Source organism: Vulpes vulpes, chromosome 15 (assembly GCF_048418805.1).
Source record: "Vulpes vulpes isolate BD-2025 chromosome 15, VulVul3, whole genome shotgun sequence".
Taxonomy (NCBI): Eukaryota; Metazoa; Chordata; class Mammalia; order Carnivora; family Canidae; genus Vulpes; species Vulpes vulpes.
The window spans coordinates 47,413,599-47,439,051 of record NC_132794.1 but is presented as its reverse complement, the minus strand read 5'-3'; the positions used below and the strand labels follow the sequence as shown (position 1 = coordinate 47,439,051).

At 55.8% G+C, this 25,453-nt stretch overlaps 1 protein-coding gene across 28 annotated transcripts; it reads right to left on the bottom strand.

Moving 5' to 3' along the window:
- On the bottom strand, positions 1–25,453 carry BAHD1 (bromo adjacent homology domain containing 1). Of its 28 annotated transcripts, XM_072738289.1 has the most exons (11): positions 23,797–24,041; positions 19,330–19,421; positions 17,332–17,384; positions 11,515–11,563; positions 9,893–9,976; positions 7,156–8,598; positions 5,017–5,399; positions 3,908–4,067; positions 3,429–3,505; positions 2,717–2,808; positions 1–2,287 (listed from the first exon to the last, which is right to left on the bottom strand). In XM_072738289.1, exons 4-11 carry the CDS (start codon positions 11,561–11,563, stop codon positions 2,098–2,100), a joined length of 2,478 nt encoding a protein of 825 aa, XP_072594390.1. In that variant the 5' UTR covers positions 17,332–17,384; positions 19,330–19,421; positions 23,797–24,041; the 3' UTR covers positions 1–2,097. The 28 variants fall into 28 exon arrangements, with proteins under 28 accessions (XP_072594390.1, XP_072594381.1, XP_072594376.1 ...); XM_072738280.1 differs by lacking the exon at positions 11,515–11,563 and having other exon boundaries at positions 2,717–2,817; positions 17,344–17,384; positions 23,797–23,933; XM_072738275.1 differs by lacking the exon at positions 9,893–9,976 and having other exon boundaries at positions 17,344–17,384; positions 23,797–23,927.

The following is a 25,453-nucleotide window of genomic DNA, read 5'->3' as shown; positions in this document are numbered from 1 at the left end:
TTTTCTAAATCAATACAATTTTTCAAATTTATTTTTTTCTTAAAGAAGTACTAATCTCTGTCAAAAGGGAGGTGAGGAAAGGTCCTCCCTCCCTTGTAAACACTGAAATACAGATCTGAGAAACCAGGGTCGACACACACAAAAAGTGCATTTTACAAAATATCAACTAAAATATATTTTACATGAATTATGCTTCCATTGAAATTCTACCAGCTGCATTTTCAGGTTCGAAAAAATATTTCCACATCTAAGAGATTCCAAAAGCATGTAAGTACTGGGCAGCAGACCCCGCCTCCGGGGAGGAAGGGCCTTCATCTCCTCTCCTGCTGAGTGAGGCTGGGCTCCTTGGCAGCCAGGGCCCAGCACCCTGGGAATAAGCAGGCTCCCAGGCTGGCTCTTCAGAGCCCCCATGGCCACTCTGCCAACCTCTTTTACTGCCCCACGCCTTCCTCCAAACAGCTTATTCAATACAAGGGCACCCCAGCCCTTTCCCCTCAGGTTTGGGATTGGGCTTTCCACATGTAAATTCACCTCTGAAGCCTCCAGGCCTCCCCCAAGCCCAATGACCAATCCGGAGCAGCCCCGTCTTCTCAGGGATCCCACAGGGCCTGGGTGGGGTTGCTGGAAATGCCTTCAGGATGCTTTCACCTCCACCTCCAGACCCAGCCCAACTGTCCTCACCCGGTTGTCACCTCCTTAGGTTGTCACCTCCTTAGCTGGAGCTGGGTCTGTGCCTGTCCCTTCCTAGGTTGGGGAAGAGGAGGAGGAGTGCTGCCCTCCTAGGCTCCTGTCCCCCCCTCCCCTGTGGAGGTGCTCATAGTAGGGCCCAAACCACACTGTACACTGTGCTCCTCTCCCCATCCCCACCATGCTCCTCTTTGGTACAAATAGGAAAGAACCAGGCTGCTCCAGCCCCCTCACAGAGGGCCCCCTGGTGGGGGGGGTTAGGGCCTGGTCCCCCAGCAAGGACAACAGGGGGCCCAGCCTCCTAACCTACTCTGGGGAGCAGCATTAGTGAGAACAGGGCCCCTGGGCAACAGGAACAAACAGAAAATGCAGGTCCTTAGCTCCTAGAGTGAGTGGCTGCAGCTCAGCAGGTCTGTGGACTGATACAGTGTTGATTCTCGCAGGGATGTAAATTAGTGCAATCTACAAAAGACTAGGGTAGGGGTGGCAGGGCCAGGGGAGCCACAGCACTCCTTTGGTTTGATTTCAGGTGGGTGTGGCTTGAAGAGTCATGTATGAAGTTCTGCAAGAGGTTTCCTAAGAACCTCCAAGTGTAAGGCAAGAGGAAAAGTCTTCAATAAATCAGGTAGCAAATTTTCCTTGCCCCCTGCCCCCCACCCCCTCCCAGCTCCCTTCTGCCCTCCCAGACCCAACTAACCCCCTGTTGACCAGTTAGCTTCTGTGAAGCCAGACCTGCTGGATGGCCCTCACCAGAAGGCCGACAGGAAGCTGACTCCCACAAGCGGGCCACACCCATGACTGTCAGCACTGGGTAACTTGTCCCAGCACTAGGGGCTACTACAGGGGCAGAGGAGGAAGCCAGGGAAAGGCCCCGAGTCTAGAAAGAGAGTCTATGCTCTGGAAGCCAGACTCTGGGCTCTCTATTCCTCAAAGGAAGGAGCTCGGAGCTGTGCTAGAATCTGGGAGAGCCTGGTCCCAGGCTGATGGGGAAGCAGCGGGTCACAGTGGGTGAGGTAAAGCTGGCTCCCACTCCCCCCTTGAAGGGCCCAGGGGAGGCTAAAGAGGAGCCTGGTGGGCCTTATTCCTGAAGGACTCCCCCCCCACCCCGCCCCTGGGCCCCATCCTCCTCAGGCTAGGCCCAGCCTCAGGGAAGACTGCTTCTTCAAGTCTCCAACAGGGCCACCAGAGAGAGGCACCCAGGCCAAGCTGAGCACTGCGACACTTTCCTTATACCCTGGCCTCCCCTTCCCTCCCCAGGGGCCCAGTCCCCAGAGGGGTCCCTGCCCTCCCCCCAAGAGAACCACAGGCCAGCAGCCTCAACCCCTGTGGCCCCTTAACCAAGTGCTGTGCTTCAAGCAGTACCCCTGCCCCAACCCCCCCCTCCCCCGCCCCCAGGCGGGCCTGAGGAGGCTACTGAGGGTTCTTGAGGATGCGGCCATGGCGGAAGTCATAGACATGGCGGCAAAGAAACACCAGCTCAGGGTCCGTGTCCTCGGGCACGGTGCGGTGTGGCGGGGTAGAGTAGTCTGCAGAGGGGGGCACCAGTGCTGTCTTTCGGCTTGGGAGGCCCTCGCCTCGGCGCTTGGCCATGGCACAGAATCTGCAGTGACAACACCATTTGCTGCTTTTACCACAGACAGCTTTGCAGGAAGATCAATTCCTTCCCCACCCTGCCCAGAGAGCTGAGGCATCGCCTCCCACCCCTACGGGGGCTGCTGCTGCCTCCACACCTGTGCTGGGGGAGCACGTCTGCTGGGACCTCCCTCCCCACACCTGCCGATTCTCCTCGAAGGTTCTCTGAGATCCATACTGTGACCACCCAGCAAACGCTGCCCCAACCTCTCTGCCTCAGAGGAGGGACAATTCATTCTCCTACAAACATTAGAATGGTGAAAGGCGGCAATGAGGAAGAATGTTCTGGGAGGTCAGGCCCTGCGAATGAGATCCTTTTGGGAATCTCAAGCAGCCCCTAAACAGCCCTGGGGAGTCTAAGGGGAGAGGCTAGCCAGAGGCACAGGGTACCACCCACCTGCAGTACTCAGCAAAGGTCAGCACGTAGCACTTCTCCTCAATGCAGGCCACACTGTTCTGGTCCTGATGTCTTGACGCAAAGACTTCATTCTGCAAAGGCTCAAGGAAAGAGAGGAGAACGTTGGTACCAGGGCTGGCAGCACATAACTCCAGAAGCAAGGCAGACATTAGCTCTTCTGCTGGGACTCCTGACCTGAGAGAACTCCAGCTAGTGCCCAGAAAGCCAGGGAGTATCCCAGGAATTTCAGCCTATCTGTTCCTCACCCAGTGCCCACTCCAGGACACCCCGCCCAGTCCCATACTACTTGGGAACAGCCAAGGGCCTGCTCCAGCAACCCATGCCAGGGGAGGAGAGGGGAACTGGTGCCCATCTCCTGAGGAGACGGAAAGCCCAGCAAGGGAAACAAAGTAAAAGGGAGCCCCGGCTGGGGACAGAATGACCACACTGGATGATACTACCTCTCCTAACGCACTGCTTGATAGAGTGCCCAGGGGTGCCCAGAGTCTTTTCTCTCCTCCCTCCTTTTAAGAAAAAGGTTACTATTCCCTTTGAAACATAAATTGGGGCAGTGCTGGGAAAATCGGCTAAGACCCAGGCTGGTCTGTGGCATCTGAGATGACTATGACTTGACTGCCCATGGCTGCTTCTCCAAACCATGTTCTTGGGGTCACCACTTCTCTCTCCTGGACACACTTGCCAGGCAACTCACCTCGTGCATGCTGGGACTGCGGCCTCCCTGTAAGTGCTCTGGTCTGTAATACCACAAGAGGCTCATCATCAGTTCTCCTAGGGCAACAAGAGAAGCAGTCAAGGCTTGAGCTGGCGACCTCAGAGTTACTTAGACAGGCAGGAAGGCTGGGCTACCTGCCGTGGAGTATCATCCAACTTCCATACTTGGGCCAATCCTCCAGGCTCCAGCCACTCACATCCCCTGCCTCAGACCAAGCCGGAGTCTGAGATGCTCTCAGGTATGGAGGCAGAAAGGGGAAAAGGTACTGACAGGTGAGGTAGGAGGCCAGGTAGGAGGCCCAGGTTCTGGTGGCTGGAAAGGTTAAAGAGCTGATCCAACCCAAACCACAGGGCCATCTGCAGCCCTAAGCAGTAGACAGATGCCGGCTGAGTGGAAAGCAGACTCTGTGCCAACAGCAGAAGAGACTAGTGCCAGGTCAGACTCTGAGCAGGGGGTACCTGATTCAGGGTTCTCCCAGAGGGCAGAGATCTTGGCCACATAAGGTGTGGACGTCTTTCGTGGGCCTGACTTGAGGAGGACGGTGTCCCGGACTCGGATCGTCTCTCCATGCCGCTCCACCGCCTGGTAGCTCTTTCGGATGGCTGGTTCTGGTTCATCCTAACAAACCAATGATGCAGACAGGCTGATGGGGGCCAGGTTCAGAGTGAGGAGGGGAGGAAGGAGGGAGGGAGCAAAAGACATTCTCTCTGTGCTCTCCTTAGGGCAGCTGAACTACTGAGAATGGGAAATTGCAAAAGTAGTTTCCATTGTGGCCTCTTCTCCCTCATCCTGGCTTTCAGGGGCAGGATAGGAACGGGAGCTCCCCATGGTTGGAGAAAGGACAAAGAAATCGGAATACAGGTGGGAAAGTGGCCTAAAGCCTCTGGGGCTGTGCAGTGACCACCAGACCCCAACAGCTGGTTCTCTTGCTCCAAGCCCCAGCATCTAGGAGGTTCTCAAACTTCCTATTGGGGCAGTTTGGATTTGACCCTTAAACCTCCACTGCTAAGTGGTACGGCCCTGGGCAAATTACTTAATCTACTACTATGCCTCAGTTTCCCCATCTGTGAAATGAGTATAGAACATGGGATATGCACCTCACAGGGTAGCAGTGAGGATGAAAGCACCTTAGAAGTGCTTGATAAAGTTTAGTCCGTACTTGTTTCATCAACCCAGATGTTCCTGTATCGCTCATTTTCTCTGCCTATCCCAATTTTCCCTATACATGCTTATCCAAAAAACCTTCATGAAAGCCCACCATTTTATAATCTAGAACAAGAGACCGTATGATCGGGGAGGAGGGATAAAGACACTTAGGATGGCTTCCCTGAGAGTCACCGACAGAGATGGGGGCCAGCAGATGTGACAGACTGTGTAGCCCTCCCCTCCCCGAGACGCGTGATACAGGATCAGCAGCGGGAGCTGGGGGATTCCCAGAATCTAAGTGAGCGGGACCCCTTGTCACCTCTCAGGCTAGAGCCAAGGGTTCTTGGGATTCCCTCACAGCAAGTCCTATGTCCCCGCTGCCATCCCTCCCTTCTCCCATCAGCTAAGAGCTAGCACTCACCAAGACATAGACTGCCTTCTCACATGCAGCACCGACGGGCACCCAGCCATTAGTGCGGCGACGGCGACGGCGGCGTGGGCGCGGGCGCTGGACACGTGGCTGCTTGGGGTGGCTGGGCCTGCAGGCGGCCTTGCTCCTTGCGGTGTGCCTACAGCTGGAGCCTGTGCGCAGACCTGACTTGGAGCCGCTAGGAGGCTTGGCGCTCTGAGGGCATGCGCGGGCTACGGTCTGGGGCTCCGAGGTGGGTGTCTGAAGATGGGGGACGGGCTCTGCTGCAGGTGGCACGCTGGGCACAGGGCATCCCAGGAGGGGGTGGGCAGGTGAGGCAGGGTGGCCAGCTTCTGGGAGAGGAAATTCCAGCTGGCCTAGGGACCTGCAGCCTTCTGGGGAAAAGGAGAGAGGGGATTAGGGCAGGTAAGGACAAGCAGTAACCCCGCTGGGCCCCCTGCTTTCAGAGCCCACTCCTGTCTTAAATCTGAGTGTCAACCCAAAGGTCCCTGAGCAAGTGGAGTCAGAGGCCTTTACGGTGGATTGTCAGGTTGACTGGCTAGGGGTGTTTCTTGACCTTGGAGACTGGCCACAGCCCTCTCCATCTCCCCCTTCTAGCCTGAAAGAAGGGGAGGTAAAGGGAACAGAGTCTCTAGCTCTGACTTAATTTTCTCCAGGGCTTCCACAATGCTTAGGAGCAAGGGGAGCCAGAGTCAGCCCATGATATGGATCCCAGACCCACCACTCACTGGCTGTGTGACCTCAGGCAAGTCACGCTACCTCCTAGGGCCTTGCAATAGGAGGAGAGGCAAATAGCACATAGGGTGCCCTAGATGTTTTTATCAATGTATTAACTCATTTCATCCCTACATCAACCCTATGTGGTAAGTACCATTACCACCATTCTGTAATCAAGAAAACCGAGACACAGAGCAGTTACCGGCTTATCCCATGGTCACGTGTCTAAGGAAGTGGGGGAGAACACTTCACTCCAGGCAGTCTGGCTCCAGAATCTGTACTCAATTACATGCCATGTGGCCTCCCATATGTAAAGCACTCAGAATAATACCTGGCACATGGTGCTTACTGGTGTTCCAGGGCAAGGGGTTAGGGTCTTGGGTCCTCTGGATTAGGTGTCTAGATGTGGGAGAGTGGTACAAAAAAAGAAGGAAAAGCCCAAGCAAAAGCCTGATCTCATTTCTTAGAGCTCCAACTCATGCCCAAACCTGAAACAACCAGTCTGGCCAGAGTCAACTGGTCTATAAAGTTGTTTTATAGACCCCTACAAGGAGGTTGTGGGGTGGTGGCAGGGAGAGCACTGGTAAGGCCTAGCCTCTCACTTCATCAGCAGCAGGGCAGACCTGCCAGACAGGATGGCTCTGATCACCTCATTTCTACCCAGGCACCAGGGATGGAGGCTGGAGAGGCATGAGAAGACACTCCTAACAGTTTAGGGGGAAGAGATCATCATGGGGGTGTCTCATGGGCTGCAGTGCAAGCCTCTCAGGTGTCTGGGCCTTGCTAGGAAGGTAGACACCAAAGCCACAGGCCCTGTTAGCATCCTGTCTGTGCCAGGGTACTCTGTCTGTTCTTAGTGTGTGCCCACTATTTGCCCCTAGCAGATGATGCTACATCTGGGTACTACCTCTCTTTCAAGGCATGTATGGGGAGGGTGAAGCAGTCCTACTGCAGCTGGCACCACCTACAGGGCCTGGTACCCGCCACCCTTCCCATGACCACCGAACTATGCCAGAGTGCAGATGGAATGGGCTCCTGGAAAGCAGAATTCTAGCTCTCCTTGAGGAAGGCAGAGGATTATAGGAGTAACTTGGCAAAAGCCCTATTTTCAATATCTAACTTGCTACTCAAGAGTATGAGAATGGGTATCCCGATGGGGAGGGAGGGGTGGTTCCCCTGCCCTGGCCACTGTCACAATGTTACCTAAGTGCCAGGCCAAGAAATCTCCATACATGGTGGAGACAGAGCAGTTAAGAGCTGGACACGGGCTTGGAGCATGAAACCAGAGGGAGTCCTCCCTTCTTGGAGCCCACTACCTCCCACATAGTAGCTAGACCTCAAGGAACCCATGACCCAGCCTCCTGGGATACCACAGCTGACTCCCTGGGAGATCCCACACCTAGGAACATTTACCTGCTGCAAAAGGCATTTTGTAGGGGCAGCCGCCACAGGTAGTGCCAATGTGGGTAAGAGATGGGGGCAACATTTCACAGATGCTGTATCCATTCACTCCAGTGTCCTCGCTAGAGCAGTAGCGAGAGCCCCAGGGAGGGTGCTGGAAAGGGGTGCCTGCAGGCACTGAGCTTGGTGCCAAGAGGAGCCCCTCATTAGGTGCAGCCACTGAGGACAACTTGCCCTCGGGAAGCATGGGGCAGGGGGCATAGCCTCCACACTGCAGCCCGTCTTGGCTGCAGTACACGTAGAAGCTGCCCAGTGCAGTGAGCTCAGGCCGACCACACAGGCCACTGTAGTGGGCAGGGTTGCCAGGCATCGGCAGCGGGGACAGCTGGGGTGCAGGGAAAGAAGGCTGGTGCAGTTCCTGCTTGGGGGCAGGTGACTCCTCGCCTGGGCGCCCAGGCTCTGGCTTCAAGGCTGCCTGCCCACCCATCAGCAGGGGCAGGTGGGGGCGGAGCCCTAAGGGGCTTTCCAGAGCCTTGCTCAGTGGCTGGTGAGGTGGCTGGCTGGCTGGCCCACGAGGGGTGGCAGATGGCCATGGCTCCTCAGGGTGCCTCTGCCAGCCAAGTGGGCCCACCGCCTCCCCAGAGCCAGGCCCCTGCCGGGCCTTGGGATAGTTCTTGCCATGGACCTTATTATTAGCCCACTTTGGCCTCGGAGCCCTCAGCGCTGGTGGTTCTGCAGAACGCCCATCTGCTTCTGGGTGGGCACGAGGTGGCCTCAAGGGTAGCTCCCGCTCCTGGCTCAGCTTCAGGAAGGCAGCTGCATTCAGGCTGGCCAGTCTCTTGGGCGCTGGGTCACCGTCTCGACGGGCACCATCATCAGGTGCTGGCTCTGGGGACAGGTCCCGACTTCCTCCTCCAAGGTCCCCTAGCCGGGGCCGTTTCTTGGAGGAGGACCAGCCCCCAGCGGCTCGGTCACGGTCCCGGCTGCGGTGAGGGTCACCCCGACTGCGACGGGTGCCCACCAGGCTGCTGGCATCCTCCCGCTCCAGCAGCAGGTTATTGAGGGCCTCTGCATTGAGGGAGGCCAGGCGCCTCTTGCGGGGCTGAGTAAGGCCAGTGTCCTCACCAGATGGGGCTGGGCTCGGGGGCTTGGGCAGGTCAGGGGGCAGCTCATCAGCCTCATCTGCACTCCGTGGGCCAGCCACATTCTCCAGGCGGGTCAGCAGCACTTTGCAGGCCTTGGGCTTCTCGGGAACCAGGGGGCGCTTCCGCAGCGGGTAGTTCTTGCGGCGCCCTGTGAGGTGTCCTGGGCTCTCGGGCATGCCTGCTTCCACACTCTCTGCCCCCTGCTCCATATTGCTTCCTTCCATCTGCAGGGGCTCCCGGCGGCCAGTGGGGCCCGAACTCAGCATGGGAAGGGACTTCCTCCGTGTGTGTGTCATGGAGTACTCCCAATCTGCGGGGCAGAAGGCAGGCAATGAGAGAAGCCCACCGTGACCTGCCCTGCCTGCTCTCTGCTCTTCTGCAGCCCATCCACTGTCACCACCCCCTTCAGTCACTTTGGCCTTGCCTCATCCCATCCACAGCCTGGATTCTCCCAAGACCCCTCTTCCAGAATGCAAAGGTCCAGTGGGGTCAGTCTACCAACAGCTGTGCGAGGACTGGCTGCCCACTCTTCTTTTTAGCCTAGGGTCCTGCTTTGAACTAAGTAAGCCCTTCTAGTGCCTATGGAAGGCTGCAGACTCCAGGGTCAGAAGACAGAAGGCACTGGGGGCAAAGTTGTCAGTTCTCTCTACCTGTCCTTGTCCCACTACTTATCGCAGGTCAGGAAGTGGCTCTGAGGGGCACCTGGGTGGCTCAGTGGTTGAGCATCTGCCTTCAGCTCAGGTCATGATCCTGGGGTCCTGGGATCAAGTCCCACATCAAGCTCCCCACAGGGAGCATGCTTATCCCTCTGCCTGTGTCTGCCTGGTTTTTCTCAGGAATAAATAAATAAAACCTTAAAAAAAAAAAAAAAAAAAAAAAAGGCAAGAGGCTCCGAAAGACATTAAGCCAGGACGGGGCTTGGGTGTGGGAGCCCATCTGTTCCTTCAAAAATATTATCAAACCTTCCCCCACCTTGGGGCTTCTGAGATTGGCCACAGGAAGATAAGGACATGGACAGGAGCTAAGGTGAGGAACCTGCCTGCTGGGCTGTGGAGGAAAGCAAAATCCAGCTGGTAGGGACACCCCCCAGGCATGTAGAGCAGGATGGCCATAACTGGGATCTTGCTGAAAAAGTCCCCTGAACGGAAGGCCTGGCTTTGAGGAGTCCACGGTCAGGAGAGGTCTCAGGCAGCCCCACGAGCCAGCCCCACTTTGGTTCAGATCCTGGGGAAGGGCGGCCCAATCTGTGTCTGTGCCTAGAGAAGGATGTCCCTAAGGCAAGGGAGAGCATTCCTGGGTAGGAGCCCCACATGACAACACACATGACACCCCCCCTCAGCTTCTACGAGTTAGGGAAATCAAGTATTAAAGAGAAGAACTAACTTGAGGCAAACCAACAAAACAAACTGGGGCTGCCTTACTAGTCCTGCCCTATTTCTCTGGTCTCCCTCCTGGTAGGCAAGATGCCAGGAAGAGAGGAGGACAGGGATGGGGGTGGGAGCAGCAGAAAGCCCAAAACCCTGGAGAGAAAATGCCCATGACCAGACCGGCAAAGTGGCATCCCCTCACTTTGCTCGGCAAATACTCCCCTGCCCCCAACATACCTGGGGCAGCGTAGGCCCCTTCCTGAATGAGAGGCCAGAGCTGGGCTGTGTCCTGGAGGCTGGCATGGGCAAGGCAGTGAAGAACTGGCGGGGTTGGGGGTGGGGGGTGGAGGTGTCAGTGTCAGTGGTCAGGGACGACCAACCGAGCTGTTCACTCCCCAACCCAAAGCAAGGTGCTGCCAAATAAGGTGCCAGACAAGGCTCTGCCCTCCCAAGCACCCTGCAACCCCTCCCCACCCCGCAGGCCCAGGCTTTCCAGTGAGATTTCCCCACCGCTATTGTTATTCATCCTCCCTCTCCCTGAGAGGCTGGGAGCAGTCCCCGCTGGGCCAGGATTTAACCCTGAAAGCCCCAAGCCTGAAGGCTCCCAGGCATTCCTGAGCCCTCCCCAGCTAGCTCCCGTGGCCTTGCGCCAGTGGCCGGGGTCACTGGGTACCTTCTCTCCACACACATGCTGTACTAGTTGAGAAAGAGTGCTCGGAAAACCAGGCTGAGGGCATCGTGGGTGTCAGGCCCAGAAAGGACTCGGAAAACTGGAAAAGGGAGGCAGGGTGCCAGGCGTTGCTCTGACCACGTGCGGGGCCCTGCTGCTGCCCAGAGAGCGGGCTGGGGCGAGACAGAGGCCCAGGAAGCAAACCCATTCCTCCCCCCCACCAAGCCGAAGCACAGCCAGGAGGGTCCTAAGAACCCCAGGAGTCTGCCAGGCTCCCTAACACCCCCACCTCCGCTTCCAATCAGGGTGGCTACCCCAACCATGGTAGCTCAGCAGGCTTATTAGCGATGCCTCCTCTCACTCTCCAAAGCATCCTGGCTGCTTGCAATCCACAGACCCCCTTCTCAAACGCCGGGCACCCCTGTGCTGGAGAAGCCCCAACAAAATGCACATCTGCATCTCCTAGGAAAGCTGAGGCCCAGCCCTCCCCCACCCCCGAAGGGCCCGGAGTCGGAGACAGAGGATTCAGAGACAGAGGATTCAGGATTCGGGAACAGACCTCACAGCTGAGCGAGCACGGAAGCCCCTCAACAGGCCCCAAGTTACCAGAGGAGTCAGGCCTGGGAATGGCTGGGGGCCAAGGCTGAGGTCACCTGGGTTTATGGCCTTTAAGGACATGGATACCAAGTACAGAGCAAGGAGGGGCCAGATGGGAAAGAGTGAGCTCAGGGAGGTGCCCACAAGCCTGGCAAGCAAAAGAGCTCTTAGCGAAGAGATGGCTGGCCTGTCCCGATGGTCCCGTCATCATCGTCATCACTGCAACACCCCCCCACCTCGAGTCTGCTGGTGGACCAGCTACAAGGGTAGATAGACCCTGAGATACTCGCCCCTGCCCCAACAGTCAGAAGATCCTAGAAGGGAGAGGCTGGGAGGGGAGCCTGTCCCCAGAACTCAGGGATATGTTCCTTATGGTGTCTTATCCTGTCACCTCCCATTCAGCTCTGCAGTCCCTCAGGGACACCTACTGTCCTCGGATCCCAGGAAGCCTCTAAATCACAGGGTGCAAGTCACATTTCCAAATCAAGCATAAGAGCCTCCTGCTAGCTTCCCTTGAATCCACCAAATCCCTTGTCACCAGCAAAAGAACTCTTAGCTTTCATGTGGTGCCTAAGGCAGCAATGTCACTCACCATCCTGAGGAGAGGCTGGGGTCTGCCGCCTGCCTCGCTGCACTCCCATCTGAGGAGAGCGGGTATGAGTCATGCTTTGAAGCCGGACTTGTGAGAACTTCAGCTGCAGCTTTTCCCTGGGGTGGGGCTGGGTGGAGGGGGCTCCCCTCTAACCTACAGGGGTGGCCCAGCTCTAGGGGGGGGGGGGGCAGAAAAGCCTGGGAAAGCAGGACGTGTGGCTCCCCTTTCAGCTCTGCCAATCCTCCTGCTGTTCCGTCCCCACCCACCAGCTAGACCAAGAACTTCCGACCACTGCCAAGAGACAAGGGTGCCTGGGCTCTCTCAGCGCCACCCTTCTCTTCAGGTAGCCTTGTCCTCCCAGGCACAGATAGTCTAGGTCCCCTTGAGAGAAGGTGCCTAGGAGGGCCTCCCCAGGGCATATTACTGCTCACCTAGACTGTGTCAAGCTAGCACTACTGAAGAAAACCAGTCTGACTGTCCCCAGCTTTGATCAGAGAACAGCCAGCTGCCATGAAGGAGAGTGGCCAGTGTCCTCCATGCCAAAGACTTAGCAAACCACATGTTGAAACCAAAATCACAAAGCGTACCTTAAAGACAGTAAACAGGCCATCAAAGGCCCAGCCAAATTGTCAATACCCCAAACTCATATCTGTCCAGGGCTAGGAGTCCTCCTAACAGAAGCAGAAAGAGAGGGAGGACTTGGCTTTTGCCCTCCAGCTGCAGCGGCCTCATGCATCTCTCTCTCTCTCTCTCTCTCTCTCTCTCAGAGCACACTCAAGGTGCTGTTGTGCAAGGGAGAGTCAGAGGCCCGGGGAGTGTGGGCTGCGGGCACCACTGCAGGGAAAACCAGCAGGTCAAGCCCAGATCACTCCTGCCAGCAGAGACGGCCTGGCCCAGGACAGGAAGTCACCAGCCACAATTCCCCCCCCCACACACACACCTTACTCAGCTGTAGGCGGTACACCCAGTCAGGACCCAGGACTCTGCCCCACTACCCTTCCTGAAACCTCTCTTACCCATTGTGCTTTAAGTTCTGCTTTTCAGGCTTTTGGGATTATTTTTCACAGGAGTAAAGTGTTCAGGGGGGGTCTTAGGCAAAGGCAGGCTAGGTGGTCACCTGGGTGAGGGTCCACAAGTGCCCTGACCCGAGCCACTTCCCTCAAATTATTCCCAAAAATCACACAATTGATACTGAGTTAAGCACTGCCTTCCTTTGCACTCTCTCTTGGCATAACCTCCCCCAAAGGAATAACAGGTTTTCATGAGCACTGAGTTTCTTAAATCTCCTATAAGAGAAGAAATGCAGCAAGAGCACAAAGGCAGGCTCCTGTTCATTTAAATGCAGTTGGTATTACTTCACGAAGAAATAAGTGAAGCTGCCAAAACTCAGGATAAATCCAGGTTCAGTCATGCTGGTATCTCTTGAATCCCCTATGGCTGGTAAACTGGAAAGGAGCAAACCTTCGAGGGAGGCAGACCTCAATTTGCATGCCAGCTCTGCCCCTGATAAGCAACTTACTTTACTTCCCTGAACTTCAGATTCCTCATCTAAAATGGTTACATCAGGGGTGCAGGGCTGGCTCAGCGGTTTAGCACCGCCTTCAGCCTAGGGTGCGATCCTGGAGACCCGGGATCGAGTCCTATGTCGAGCTCCCTGCATGGAGCCTGCTTGCTTCTCCCTCTGCTTGTGTCTCTGCCTCTCTCTCTGTGTCTCTCATGAATAAATAAATAAAATCTTTTAAAAAAATAAATAAATAATAAAATGGATACATCAGAAGGAACCTTAAGGGTAGTGGTGAGGATGACATTAGTCTCTGTGCAGGAGCCCAGTGGGGTAGGAAGCAGGCAGGCCAGCGTATCCCCCAACCCCACCTTCCGGACCCACGGACAGAGAGCAGTCTGCCCTTGGCTTGGGGAGTTCCCTACACCAGGAGCCGAAGCTATGGAGGCCGTGAGAAATCTGAAAACCCAGCCTGCACCTGAACTCTGCTCTGCTTCTATTCTGCCAAAGACACCCAAGTGTCAACCCCAGAGAAAGATGGAGACACTGAGTGGGGGGGAGCTGTGGGGGATTCATTGCTTACAGCAGTGAGGAGATAGGGGCAGAAACTGTCCCAGCAAACCCTAAACAAGGCTCCAGGCCTCCGGGAAATACTCAACTGGATGGTGAAAGGCCCAGGGGATGCGGCCAGGTGGCGAGTTTGCCAGCTCCTGCCATCTGACTGCTGCTTCATACGAGCACCCAGAGAGAGCAGAGCACCCAAGCCCCCCAGGTGCTGACCCGAAGAGAAAGCGGTGGCCTGGGCCGCTGGCCCCACCATGCCCCCCCCCCCCCCCCGCCTGTTCAGCCCCAACTGCTGCGGGCACCCGACTCACTGTGCAGTCAGGCTGGGATCCTGCGACACTTGGGCAGGAAGCACCCACCCCACCAGAGGGAACTGGCTTGATCCATCTGGAAACAGCTTGTTATATAGATTGCCTTCAGGTCTGGTGGCCATCTGAGGAGCTGGGTCCACCCTGGAAGGCACCAAGCCTATCAATGGCCTGTCAGACCACCTGCTACTCACACTTCACACCAAAGGCTCCCAGGAGCCCAGAGCAGCTGTGCAGCGAAGGTTCACACCCACCTCACGTTGGGTCTGGGACCTTGGCCAACCGAGCCCCGCACCCGGACCCCGTCCTGGCTATACCTGTCTACTTTGACCATCCTGGCAGGAGGGCCACACAGGCCCAGAGCTGCACCCAAATATCCAGAACCCCCACTTACTTCTGGCTTCAGACACAAAGCCAGACACCCTGCCTCTTGTAACAGTAAAAGAATACAAATCTCAGTGGGGGGGTAGGGGAGTTTTCAGTCCAACTATGAATGGACTCTCCAATTTTATACGAGAATTGCAATTAAGTACAGGAATATACGTAACAGTAGAGCTAGTGGAATCTCTTCCCTAGAAACTGCCAGTGCCCCTGCAGGTAGGGGCTGACAGAGAGAAGGTGTACCCCTACGATCTAGAAGTCAGCATACACATGTGGACCACTGAGCTAGGACAGCGGGCAGAGGCACTGTGTTACTCACATCATGGTGCTCTGCTTTGAGAAACTCTAACCTGATAAATTAGAAGGGAATCGCATGCAATGCAAAACTAGTCTCCGGAGGGTTTCCTTTAAGGCACATGTGGCTACCCCGGATCATCTGCCTTCCCCGGCCTTGTCCTCCCACCCAGCCCCGGTAGACCTGAATCTACCGGTGGTGGTCGGCTAAGCCAGAGCACCTGCTGCTCACTGCCAGGCACACAGCATCTCCTGTGACCTTGCTCATTCAGCCAACATTTGCTGCCCTCTCACCGCAGCCTGACACAGCAGATGTGAGTCCTGCTGGGGCTAGAAGCCACTTGGTGCTACTGCTAATCCTAAGTGGGCTTGGTTAACAGCTTAAACTGCTCTTGGTATCCTCGTCTACACAGCTGGGTTGTCGTGAGGATCAAGTTAAACGAGAACGTGTGCAAAGTGCCTAAGTGCCTAGCAGAATACCCGGGGTAACAAGAGGTGTTCAATAGGAGCTCATTCTCCTCCCTCCTCCAATATGTCAAGTATTAGGCCAAATGCTGAAAAAAACTTAAAACAGACTAAGAAACTGGAGCTTGGATGGGTAGGAAGGAAGCCGAGACAATGTGACACAGACTCTAACAGGGTGTCCTGTCCAGAGCCTGGTATGGAGCACTGCGGCTCCACAGCAACTTCAGAGGGCAGAAGAGCCAGCTCTTCTCTCAGACACACGCTGAGGGCCAAGTACTTTGCTTCATAAATGTTTAGATGTAGGAAGAAGGAACAAAGAGTCCAAGTCCTGGGACACCTGGGTGGTTCAGCGGTTGAGCATCTGTCTTTGGCTCAAGGCATCCCAGGATCGAGTCCCACATCCAGCTCCCTGTGAGGAGCCTGCTTCTCCCTCTGCTTATGTCTCTGCCTCTCTCTCTGTGTGTCTCTCATGAATAAATAAATAAAATCTTTAAAAAAAAAATGTCCAAGTCCTGAGGCAGGAGATAAGTGCAACCGTTCCCAGACTCTCCTTCCTTGGCTCTGTGGAGGCTCACTCCAGCAGGAGGGACAAGAGGATTCCTGGCTAGGTCTCCCTCAGACCTACCCCACCCAGACCCTACAGCGCCCAGATTGGGCGAGAAGCAGATCTATACCTGAAGCAGGACTCATCTGCTCTGGGCAGTTAACGGTATGGGAGAAATAACAGCAATTGAGCCGGGGCACCCCAAAGCCCAGCAACAGGCCCTCAGCAAAACCAAGAGAAAATGTCATGCTTTTGATATACAATTTTCAAAAAAAGACAAGAGCTCCAAAGCCTGTTCCAGGCACCTACTCAGAAGGGCAAAGCACAGGTGTTCGTTCAACCACTGGGACACTCCGGGAACCAACAACTTGGATTTCTAAGATGGTCCACCAAGACTGGACGTGCTATCTCTCGTCCTGAACAGAGGTAACTGGCTGGCTGGGCCAACCTGGGAGCCCTGCCCTCCTACTCCCCAACAGAGTGCTAACCTCCTGAATGAGCCAGCTACAAGGAACAAGGCCCAAGACCAGCCCTTCCCAACGCTAGCAGAACCACAAGGCAAACCCTCCAAGAGTTCCTGAGACCTAACACAAATACCTTATAGGTAACTAATTAACTAAGTGATTAGTGCCACCCTCATTAGGATGCAAACTCCATGGGGACAGGTGGGCTCTGCCGGCCTTACCACGAAATCTCACCCGCAGGGCTTAATAAGAGCTTGTTGAATGAACAAAGATCTGGTTGCCCACCTGCTCCACCCCATTTAACATTTCTACTCCGGACTGATGGCATCACTTGGGAACTCTGACCCCCCCCCCCATGCTCCCCTACTCCCAGGAGCCCACGTGGCCTCTTCAGTGTAATCAACAGTTCAATAGGGCTACTTTGGGGAAATCTCTCCTATTTACATAACACAACCCTCTTCCACTACCATCCTCTTCTCTCTTTCCCCCAACTTGCCTAGCTGTATCTCAGGAAAATATTCCACTTCTTAACCCAAAGCATTAAGCAAGCAAGGGCGGTACTTAGAGGCACACTGGTATCAAGACGAATGTCAGGGATATTCAGGCGAACTCAGCAGCAAAGAACCAGAGTTAGCATTATCAGTCTCCGAATCTCTTAAGTGTGCAGGGTAGGGAATTCCTGATTCACCACAGAGGCTTCTAGTCTAACAGGATGGCTAATGTTTGTCAAGCACTCACTGCGTGCCCAGCACCACCCTGAACGCATAACATTCACTCTCATTTATCCTCGCAATAGCCTCACCAGGGGGTTGTTACCATCTCCTCCCAACGAGGAGAAACAGGTACAGAGGGGTAAAAGAACTTGGCCACCCTCCTGTGCTGTGGACAGCAGAGGCAGGACATCTGGTGTCAGTCCCAAAGCCCACACCCCCTCTGCAACACGGGACAGCTGCCGGCTCACAGACTAACATTCCAGATCAACTTGCACAGACCATTTCGCTTTTCTGTGTTGTTTTAATTATTGGTATTAACATCTTATTCATTTTTCCTGATTTTTTTGCCACAAAGGAACTGAAGCTGTACTCCAATTAAATGGCATCGGTGGGCCGGCCAGAGAACATACATATAATTTTACAAATTGTTCCTACAGCAAAGTCTGCCCAAGGCCCCAATCAACTTGCACATGTGCTTTGGAGAAAAACCCATTTCATATCCTGGAAAGGGGTAAAGGCTTCGAAGATATGTTGTCTTGGTTTTCACAATAAATCCAAAAGAGAAGGCTATAGACTCCCCTACCCCACATCTCACCACATCTCTTGAACCAGATGAAATCTTCCTCCTGCCCGAAACTGCAATAAAGATTAAAATTTGGTCAGCACACTCCGAACAGCCACCTTAACATTCAAAGATGTATTAACTGCCCCATGGCTACCTCTCTTCGGGCTGAGTAAATCTAAGTCCTTTCAGTTTTCTCTGAAGATCATCTCTTTTAATCATTTAACCCACTTTATAATTCTTTTCTACATTTTGTCCAATCTGTGTGAAGCCCTCTGGGCACAGGGCAGGAGACACCCCTCGCTTGAGGAGGGCCTGCCAGCTCTGACTCTGGTAGGAATGTGACTCCATCTTCCCTTCTGGCATGAAACAGCACCCTAACACCTTTCCCATAATTTCTGCAAAAATCCTCCAAACCCTAATAATTCACCTGTGGCCAGGAGGGAATGTGATTAACAAACTGAATTTCCCTCCCTCCCCCTACCCCATCTTAGGGAGGTTTCTGCTGGAAGAAGGGCCCAAGTGGGCACCACTCCTCTCCTCTGAAGGCAGGAAACTGAGAGCCCCATGGTGAGGGGGGACAGCAAACAGGCAGCAGAGATGGAAAGGAAGGAGGAGCAGCCCCCACCACTCCAGGTGAGATCCTGGGGTCACAAAAGGCGGAAGCATACCTTAAGGTACTACCTACCACCATAACCAAGGGCAGGGGGGGTCAAAGCACCTTGCCACCCCCAAATCCACTGGAAAAGAAAAGGAAATGAGAAAAAAAGAAGTAAACGCCAAGTTCCTGCCTGGCATTGATCCTGTTTACTAAGAGGAGTCACTTATCATTTTTCGGTTCAGGTAACTTGGTCACAGTGCCTTGGAAAAAATTCCCATTTCAAATCTCAGAAAACCTCCGACACAAACCCATTCTTTTATTCCTGGTGGATCAGGCCTGCCAAGGATCTCAAGGACAACGTTTTTGTGTTTTTGTAGGACCCGGAGTCAGGTGGATAACCAACCATCCTCTGCAGGTGTTTCCCACTGGGAAAAATGGAATCTGGACGAAAATCCTTCCCAGGACACAATACAAAGTCCTGGATATGACTCCATCCCGAGGCCTGCTCACCAAACCCACAGTCCTCTGGTCCTGAGCTTCTATAGCACATCACCTAGGGCAAGGCACAAGGCACCAATCCCCCACCCTCCCCACTGGAAGCCCAGGGCCTGCTGCTGCAGAGCTCAGCTCAGCTGGGCAAAGCCGAGGGGGAGACTGGAGTGCTCAGTGCAGCTGAGGGGGCTTGTCCAGCCAGCTGACTCGGAGCAGGCCTCCTCCTCCCATTAGCCGGTTTACTGCTCATTAGTGGTAGTACCAGGACGTGGGCAGGGGAAACATAAAGGAGCTGAAATTCAAACCGGCCCATTTTATTCCAGTTAGGTGCCTCCCATAAAACCAGGCAGGATTTCATCCACCAGGATCTCCCTGGACCCCTGACCTGGGGAGGTCGACACAGCCCAGAGGGTGAGGAGCTGCAGAATGTCAGGGCCCAGGGCATCAGAAGGTTGGGTTTCTAATTTTCATGAGCTCTTGAACCATCTCTGGGTCTTCTGTCTTTTACAAAGTTAACAAGCACTCTAGCCATGAGCCGGCCCATTGAGTCAAGGCCATGGACCCCCCGGAGCAGGAGGGATGGGGCTGCCCTCAATTGTGGAAGCACTCTCTTGTCCCTCCAAAGTCTCCAGTATAATGGCAAGTTCACAAAGGAAGTGAGTCTTGCCAGACTGTGCTAGCAAATTCCCATAAATACTTGGGCCAGGGTAGCACTGCTTATGTAAAATGCTTCCCCATTGAGAGATGCTGCTTTATTTACATTCTTCACAACCCATTCATAAAAAGGAGGCCCTTTAATGTTGGGGCTGTTCATATAATGCTCCATAAACCCAGCAGCTTCAGCTGGCAGCCTTAGTTCAACACAGGCTACCTCTCAACTCCAGAGACTTTTTTCCCTTAAGATTTTTTTTTCTTTAATGACTCACCTTGCGACAGGGCGCTGAGGCCAGATGTTGCTGAAGCAAGGCCAAGAGGAATAAGGACAGATAAAATGAAAACACACAAGGCCACCCGAATTCTGGGAGAGAGAGGTGGGGAGAGATGAAAATCAATAAACTGAAAATCTCCATACAACTTCAATGTGAAGTACATGTACTGGGAGGCTGAATTCCTTCCAGGGTTACCGAAACTTTCTTTGTGGATGTCAAAACCATCCCCATCTTAAACCTCTAGAAGAGGTATGGAGGGGATTTTTTAACAACTCCCCCCCCAAAAAAAGATGAGGGCTCCTTCTACATTACAGATGAATAAAACAGTCATTTTCTCTGCTGCTTCACAGATGGGTTCCAGGGGCTGTTGGATCCAAGAAGAGCACGACTGGCTCAGGGTAATGAAACTCAAGCAAACCCCAGAAAAGAGGAAGAACTGTGTTGAAGGACTGTGTTCTAGGACACACAGCAAAACAGCCTGTGCAGCTGAGGAGAGAGCCCAGGAGATGCATTCGGAGGTAGCCAGTCTCCTGCTTCGGTAGAAGCAAGGAGGGAGAAGTAGTAGGGATTTTTTTTAATTGACGGGAGCGGTCTGCATTGCCATGGCAACTGTGAGGGGTGGCCTTCCCGCTTGGAAGGGAAATGCTGGCCCATTAATCATCAAACTGGGGCACAAAAGGGAGGTTTGGGGGATAGGGGACGGATGCAGAATTTATTTTTTTCACTGTCTAGACTCAAACCAGTCACCAGTTCTCTTTCCCATTTCCCTCATGGTCCAAGGTTTGAAGGTAAACAAAAACGGAAGTTCCAAGAGAGCTGGGATCATGACTTTCCCTTCTGATGGGTCCGGCGTGGGGCTGATAGTGCCTCTGATGTCAGCGATAAACACCTCTTCCAACACCAGTCGGAAAAGTCCGGTCCAAGGGCCAGACCCAGGAATCTTTTTTTTCTGTTCTCAAAACCGTGTTTTCTCCCTCATTTACACCCAGGATTGAGAAGAGATCAAACATATGGATTCATTTAGCATGGACAACAAGGAAAATTGCATAAGAGCAGCAAAGCCGGGTGGAGAGAATGGCCTGGTGGGGTAGGAAGAAAACAGGATTACAGCCCTTTTCCGATTCACGTCTATATGGTGTCATATGAGCAATCCACAGGACAGACTCTCCACCAGCCGGAGTGTCAGAAACAACAGCTAAGTTTTATTTGTTCCCCATACTAAGGCACCCCAAACATGCCCTATCTATATGCCTTTGACAGAAAAGGTTGGAAACCACCAAGGACTCCATACTGAGCATTTCTTTGGAAGAAGGGAAGGTTTACCCTGTTTCCAATCAGCCAACTGCATTTATTCATTCAACAAAAACAACACGCAGAGCAATATACCAGAAGTCCTAGAATATTCTCCCCGCCACCCAACACACAGGTTTAACACTCATACTGTCCCTGCCTTTAAGACACTTCCAACCTATAAAACCACTCAAGAAGACACCATGTTGAGGTGCCTGGGAAACAGTTAAGCATCTGCCTTCAGCTCAGGTCATGGGATGGAGCCCCGCATCTCACTGAGCAGGGGACCGGTTTCTCCCTCTCTCTCTGCCCGTTGCTCACCCTGCTCGTGCTTACTCTCTGTCAAATAAATAAAATCCAAAAAAAAAAAAAAAGAAAGAAAAAGAAAAAAAGAAGACATCATGTTAAAAAGTACAATCTCAGAGGCAAGCAGTGTTGCCCTGGAGTGGCCTGAGTGACAGCAAAACAATAACGACTAGGATTCAGGTGGGAAGAGAGGAAGGCAAGAGGACATATCCCTCACTAGGGACAATGGGAGAAACCAGCAAAAGCAAAGATGTGGGGAGGTAATTGTGCCTGGGGTGGCTGGGGGAAAGCCTGCATGGCTAGAGGAGAACCGTGGGGGATCTGTCTAGGGTCAGACTGCAGGAAGAAAAGAACCACAGAAAGTGTGTGGACAAGGGAATGACATAGGAGACGGAGTGCTTTAGGAAGAATGATCCAGCAGCTGTGTACAGACTAGATCAGAAGGGCCAGAGGAAGCAGGAGGGAAAAGGCGGCCAGGACAACACAGGCCTGCCTTGGGGACAGCAGAGCAACAGAAAGGAAGGAGATAGGAAAACCAGACCAACTCTTCAATGAAGTAACTCTCCAGAGCAAACCCTCCCAAGCACCTGAACAGACGAAGAGCCTGTCAAGGTGGGCAACACTGTTCTTGCAATTCCCCCTTATACTCTGGTGCTCACCAGGTCACCTCCTTCTGACTGCCTCCAAAAGAAATCACATACTGTGTAGCCCTAAAGGAGGCAAGAAGGCCCTGAAATTCTTCATCATTCTCTGAATCTTAGACATACAATTAAATCCTCTCAGAACAAACGTTAGTCTCCTGCATGAGATAATACCTCCCTTTCCCACAAGCCTCAACTCCACCCAGGCTGGGGTCTAGACCCTTCTGAGGAGGGGGTCGGGGGTGTGTGTGGCCGTGAATTAACTCCATGCCCTTACTAAGCAAGGCTAATATGTAGCTTTCCCAGGGTGGGATTACAGCCAACCCCAGCCAGGAGCAGCTCCTAACCAACCAAACAGCTGCCTGAGGTGGGACTTGAACCCAGAATCTTGGCAAAAGTCAACACTGAAAACAGTCTCAGTCTCCCAGTCTTTGCGATCCCAACTCTTCAAATAAGTATAGGGTCCCGTGAGGCGCCCAGAGAGTCCTGACTGGGTTTTGACAAATGGAAAACAGCATCCAGCTTAGAACCGATCACTGGTGGGGACAGGCACTCAAGAGCTTACGCCACCGGTTCCCAAGTGTCCTCTAGCTAGCCAAGGACAGTTGTGTCCCTCCAGGACATGTGCTCCCTCTAGGGCCCTTTTCTCCTTTTTTTCAGAAGACATGGGAGTAGAGAGGGTGGTAGGAAAAAGTATCTCAGATGGCACAAAGGAAAAAGACCGAGAACCTTTTCATTTAATCATTAAATTCCTGCCTGGGTTTATAAACTCCAGCTTCTCATTACCCTTTGTGAGTACCTTCTTGGCTAAAGAAAAGTGCTGAAAACAGTTGTGCATCGGTTGCTGGGGCACGTTTTAGGGGGCATCTTCTAGTCAGCCAAATCCCACCAGTCTTCTGCCCTCTTGAGACTGTCGACAATGGGCGACTAGATGTCCCAGGTGGGACTAATCCTCTGCCCATGGGCACACTCTGCTTGCTGAAACCCCTCATTCCTAGCAGGCTCTAGAGTGTCTCACCAGACTGTTGCCTACCCCGGTCGCCGCCGGCCAGGCCCACCGTGTGCACACCCCCACCTCTGCCCCTCCGCTCCAGCCGGGCCGACCCCACTCTTCCCAGGACCCGCAGGCGATGCGCGGCTGGAGCCGTGAACCACTGCCGCAGCTTCTCCCGGCGGGCACCCTGGCCCCCGCAATCCCTGGGGCAGAGTCCGGCCCTGCCGCCCGCCCCTCGGGGTGGGTGGCTCGGACCTGCTCCCCTCCCCGACGCCACCACCTGCGCCCGCTCAGGCGCCGCCTTTGTCCGGCGCTTCACCGCGGAGCGGGCCCCTCGGGCCCGACCTGACCTGGCCCCCGGCCCCGGCGGAGAGGCGGAGAGGCGGGCAGGGCCAGACCAGGCCGGGCCACGAACGCGGGGTCCCGCTGTCACTTGGAGGCGGTCTGACAACTTCGATCCCCCCGCCCCACCTCGGACTCGGCCGCCGCTCCGCACGGTCTCCGCCGGGCCTCCCGCGGCCCACACTCGCTTCTCGACCCGGTTACCTTCCGTCTTCCGCGCCTCCCTTCCTCCCAGGCCCATAGGGTCGCGTCTGCACTACCCCCGGCCCCAGCGTGGCCCCCGGCCCCAGCCCCCCATCAGCAATCACCGGTCAGCTCCCAGCGCGGGAGGGCGCCCCCCACCCTGGGCGGGCGATCCCGCGGCGCCGCCCCCGGCCGCGGCCCCTCGCCTCGGGGACCGCGATGGGGGAGGGGGCGCGGCGGGAGGGGGGGCGCGGGCCTTGCCGCCCGCGCATTCGGAGGCGAGCCCGCTCCACCGCGGCGAGGAAACGACCGGCGTCCTCCCGCCCTCCGCGGCCCGGGACGCCCGCGCCGCCGCCGCCCGGCCGAGCTGCCACCCTGCGGCCGCCACCCACCCCGCCCCCAGCCTAAGAGGCGAGCGGCCCCCGGGGGCTGTCACCTCGAGGCGCGCTGCGCTCCCCGATGGCGGGACCGTGGCGCCGGACCCGGGGGAGGGAGGCGGCGCGAGCAAGCGAGCGGCCGCACCTGCTTCGCGTCGTCCGTCCGTCCGTCCCTTCCCGGGCTGGCGGGGGCGGCGGCGCGGCGCGCTCGGTGGGGCGCGCTGACGGGCGGCCGGTCCTCTCCGCTCCACTCGTCCGCCTCCCTTGCTCGCTCGCTCACGCCTGCTTGTCCCTTCCCGCCGCCCCTCCTCGACCCCGGCCCCTAGCTCACCCGGACAGCGGCGCGGACGGCGCGGCTCTGGGCGCCCGCAGGCCCCGGCCGGGCTGGAATCCGGCGGCTGGAACCCCCCGGGGGCGCTCAATTCCCGGGCTCCACGCTGCTGCGTCAGCGCCTCCTCCTGGGGGCCGGGGCCGGGCGGGCGGAGCGGGGGCCGCGGCCGGGCGGGGCCGTCGGGGGGGCGGGAGCGCCTGGCCGGGGCGGGCGGACGGCGGGGGCCGGACGGGCGGGGCAGGCAGCCGGACGGGCGGGCGGCGGGGGCCGGGCTCCGGGATCCGCTACGCCGCTCGCGGTTCCCCCACAAACTCCCCGAGAGCGGAGCCTCCGCCGCCCTCCTTCCTGCTTCCTCGTCCCCAGCCAATCAGCGGCGCGCCCCTCGGCCAGCTCCGCCAATCAGCCGCCCCGCCCTGCGCTGGCCCCGCCAGCCAATCCGGCCCTCGGCTCCCCCTCCCGGTCTCCGACCAATCAGAACCGTGGGTCGGTCGTCCCAACGCAGGGGGCAGCACGAGGCGGCCGGGGGAGGCGGTGCGGGGAGTGGTGGGGCCTGGGGGGAGGGGTACGGTGCCAAGGGTGGTGGCGGGGGGTGGTTTTCTTTGCCGGCTTCTTGGATTTTCTCTTCGGTTGCAGAGCCCGAGCCGATATCCCATGGTGACCCGACCCTGGAGCCCCTATCCCCCAGCTGCTACCCCCCCCCCCGAGAAATTTTATATCGCCCCCGCCCTGGCCGTCACCCCTCCACATCCCCTTTCCCCCTTCTCCTCCTTAGCACCCACTGTAGAAAACTGCGGGCCGAGAAACACCCCACCCTCGCCCGCGGCTGCTGCCTCCAGAGCAAAGCCTCGGGAAGACCAGCCGAACAAAATCAAGCGAGGACAACCCCCCTTTCCTGCAGAAAGGGCCCCAGACTCCAGCGAAAGGGCCCCGACTGCTGAGAAGCCCCTCCCGCCCTTGCCTCATCTTTCCGACTTCCCTGCCTGCCACGTCTCCTTTCCTTTCAAGCAAGGTCGGTCCTAGCTCGGTAACCCCTCACCCGCATCTCTTTTTCCTCTTTCTCCCCTTCACCTACCGCCCCCCACTCCAGCTCCTAATTCACCTTTCTCCGAAGCAGAGTGTGGAACCCTCATCCATTCCCAGCTGACAGCAGAGCCTGGTCTGTGAGTCCTTGACACCCACACACCCTCTTCCACCACCGCGGGCAACATCTGAGCTCTCCGGGGGAGGGGGGAAGGGGCGGGCAGCCTGACAGCCCCGGCTGGACTCCCTCCCTGGCGTCCCCAAGCCAGGATGGGACCAAGCGTGGACACTTACCTGGCTTCCTCCGAGTCACCGAACGCTGTGGCTCCGTCTCACACCCACAGACGTGCCTTTCCAAGCCCAAGCACGCTCGCGGGGTCAGCGGGGTGGGTGGGCACAACGGGCTGAGGTCACACGGAGGTGTGGGAGGTCCCTGGGAGGTGCGGGAAGGGGCCGCGTCTAGGCAGCTTGTGTCGCCTCAGTCGGCAGAGGGCTTCACTTCAATAAGCACTGGCTGTGCACATAGTAGGTTCTTGAGAAATGCTGAGTCCACCCCAGAACAAAGCCTCATTCCCAATTCAGGCGGGGGAGGGGAGCTTTGGGAGGTAAAAGGAGCAGCAGCAAAAAGGGTAGTGTC

What these genes read in the sequence shown, in the direction of transcription:
- BAHD1 (XM_072738289.1), bottom strand. Translation starts at nt 11,563, where the DNA reads ATGGGAGTGCAGCGAGGCAGGCGGCAGACCCCAGCCTCTCCTCAGGAT. An exon ending in CCCAGCCTCTCCTCAGGATG is followed by an intron (nt 9,977 to 11,514) that starts GTGAGTGACATT and finishes CAACCCCGCCAG; the next exon opens with TTCTTCACTGCCTTGCCCAT. An exon ending in CTGGGAGAACCCTGAATCAG is followed by an intron (nt 3,506 to 3,907) that starts GTACCCCCTGCT and finishes TTGTTGCCCTAG; the next exon opens with GAGAACTGATGATGAGCCTC.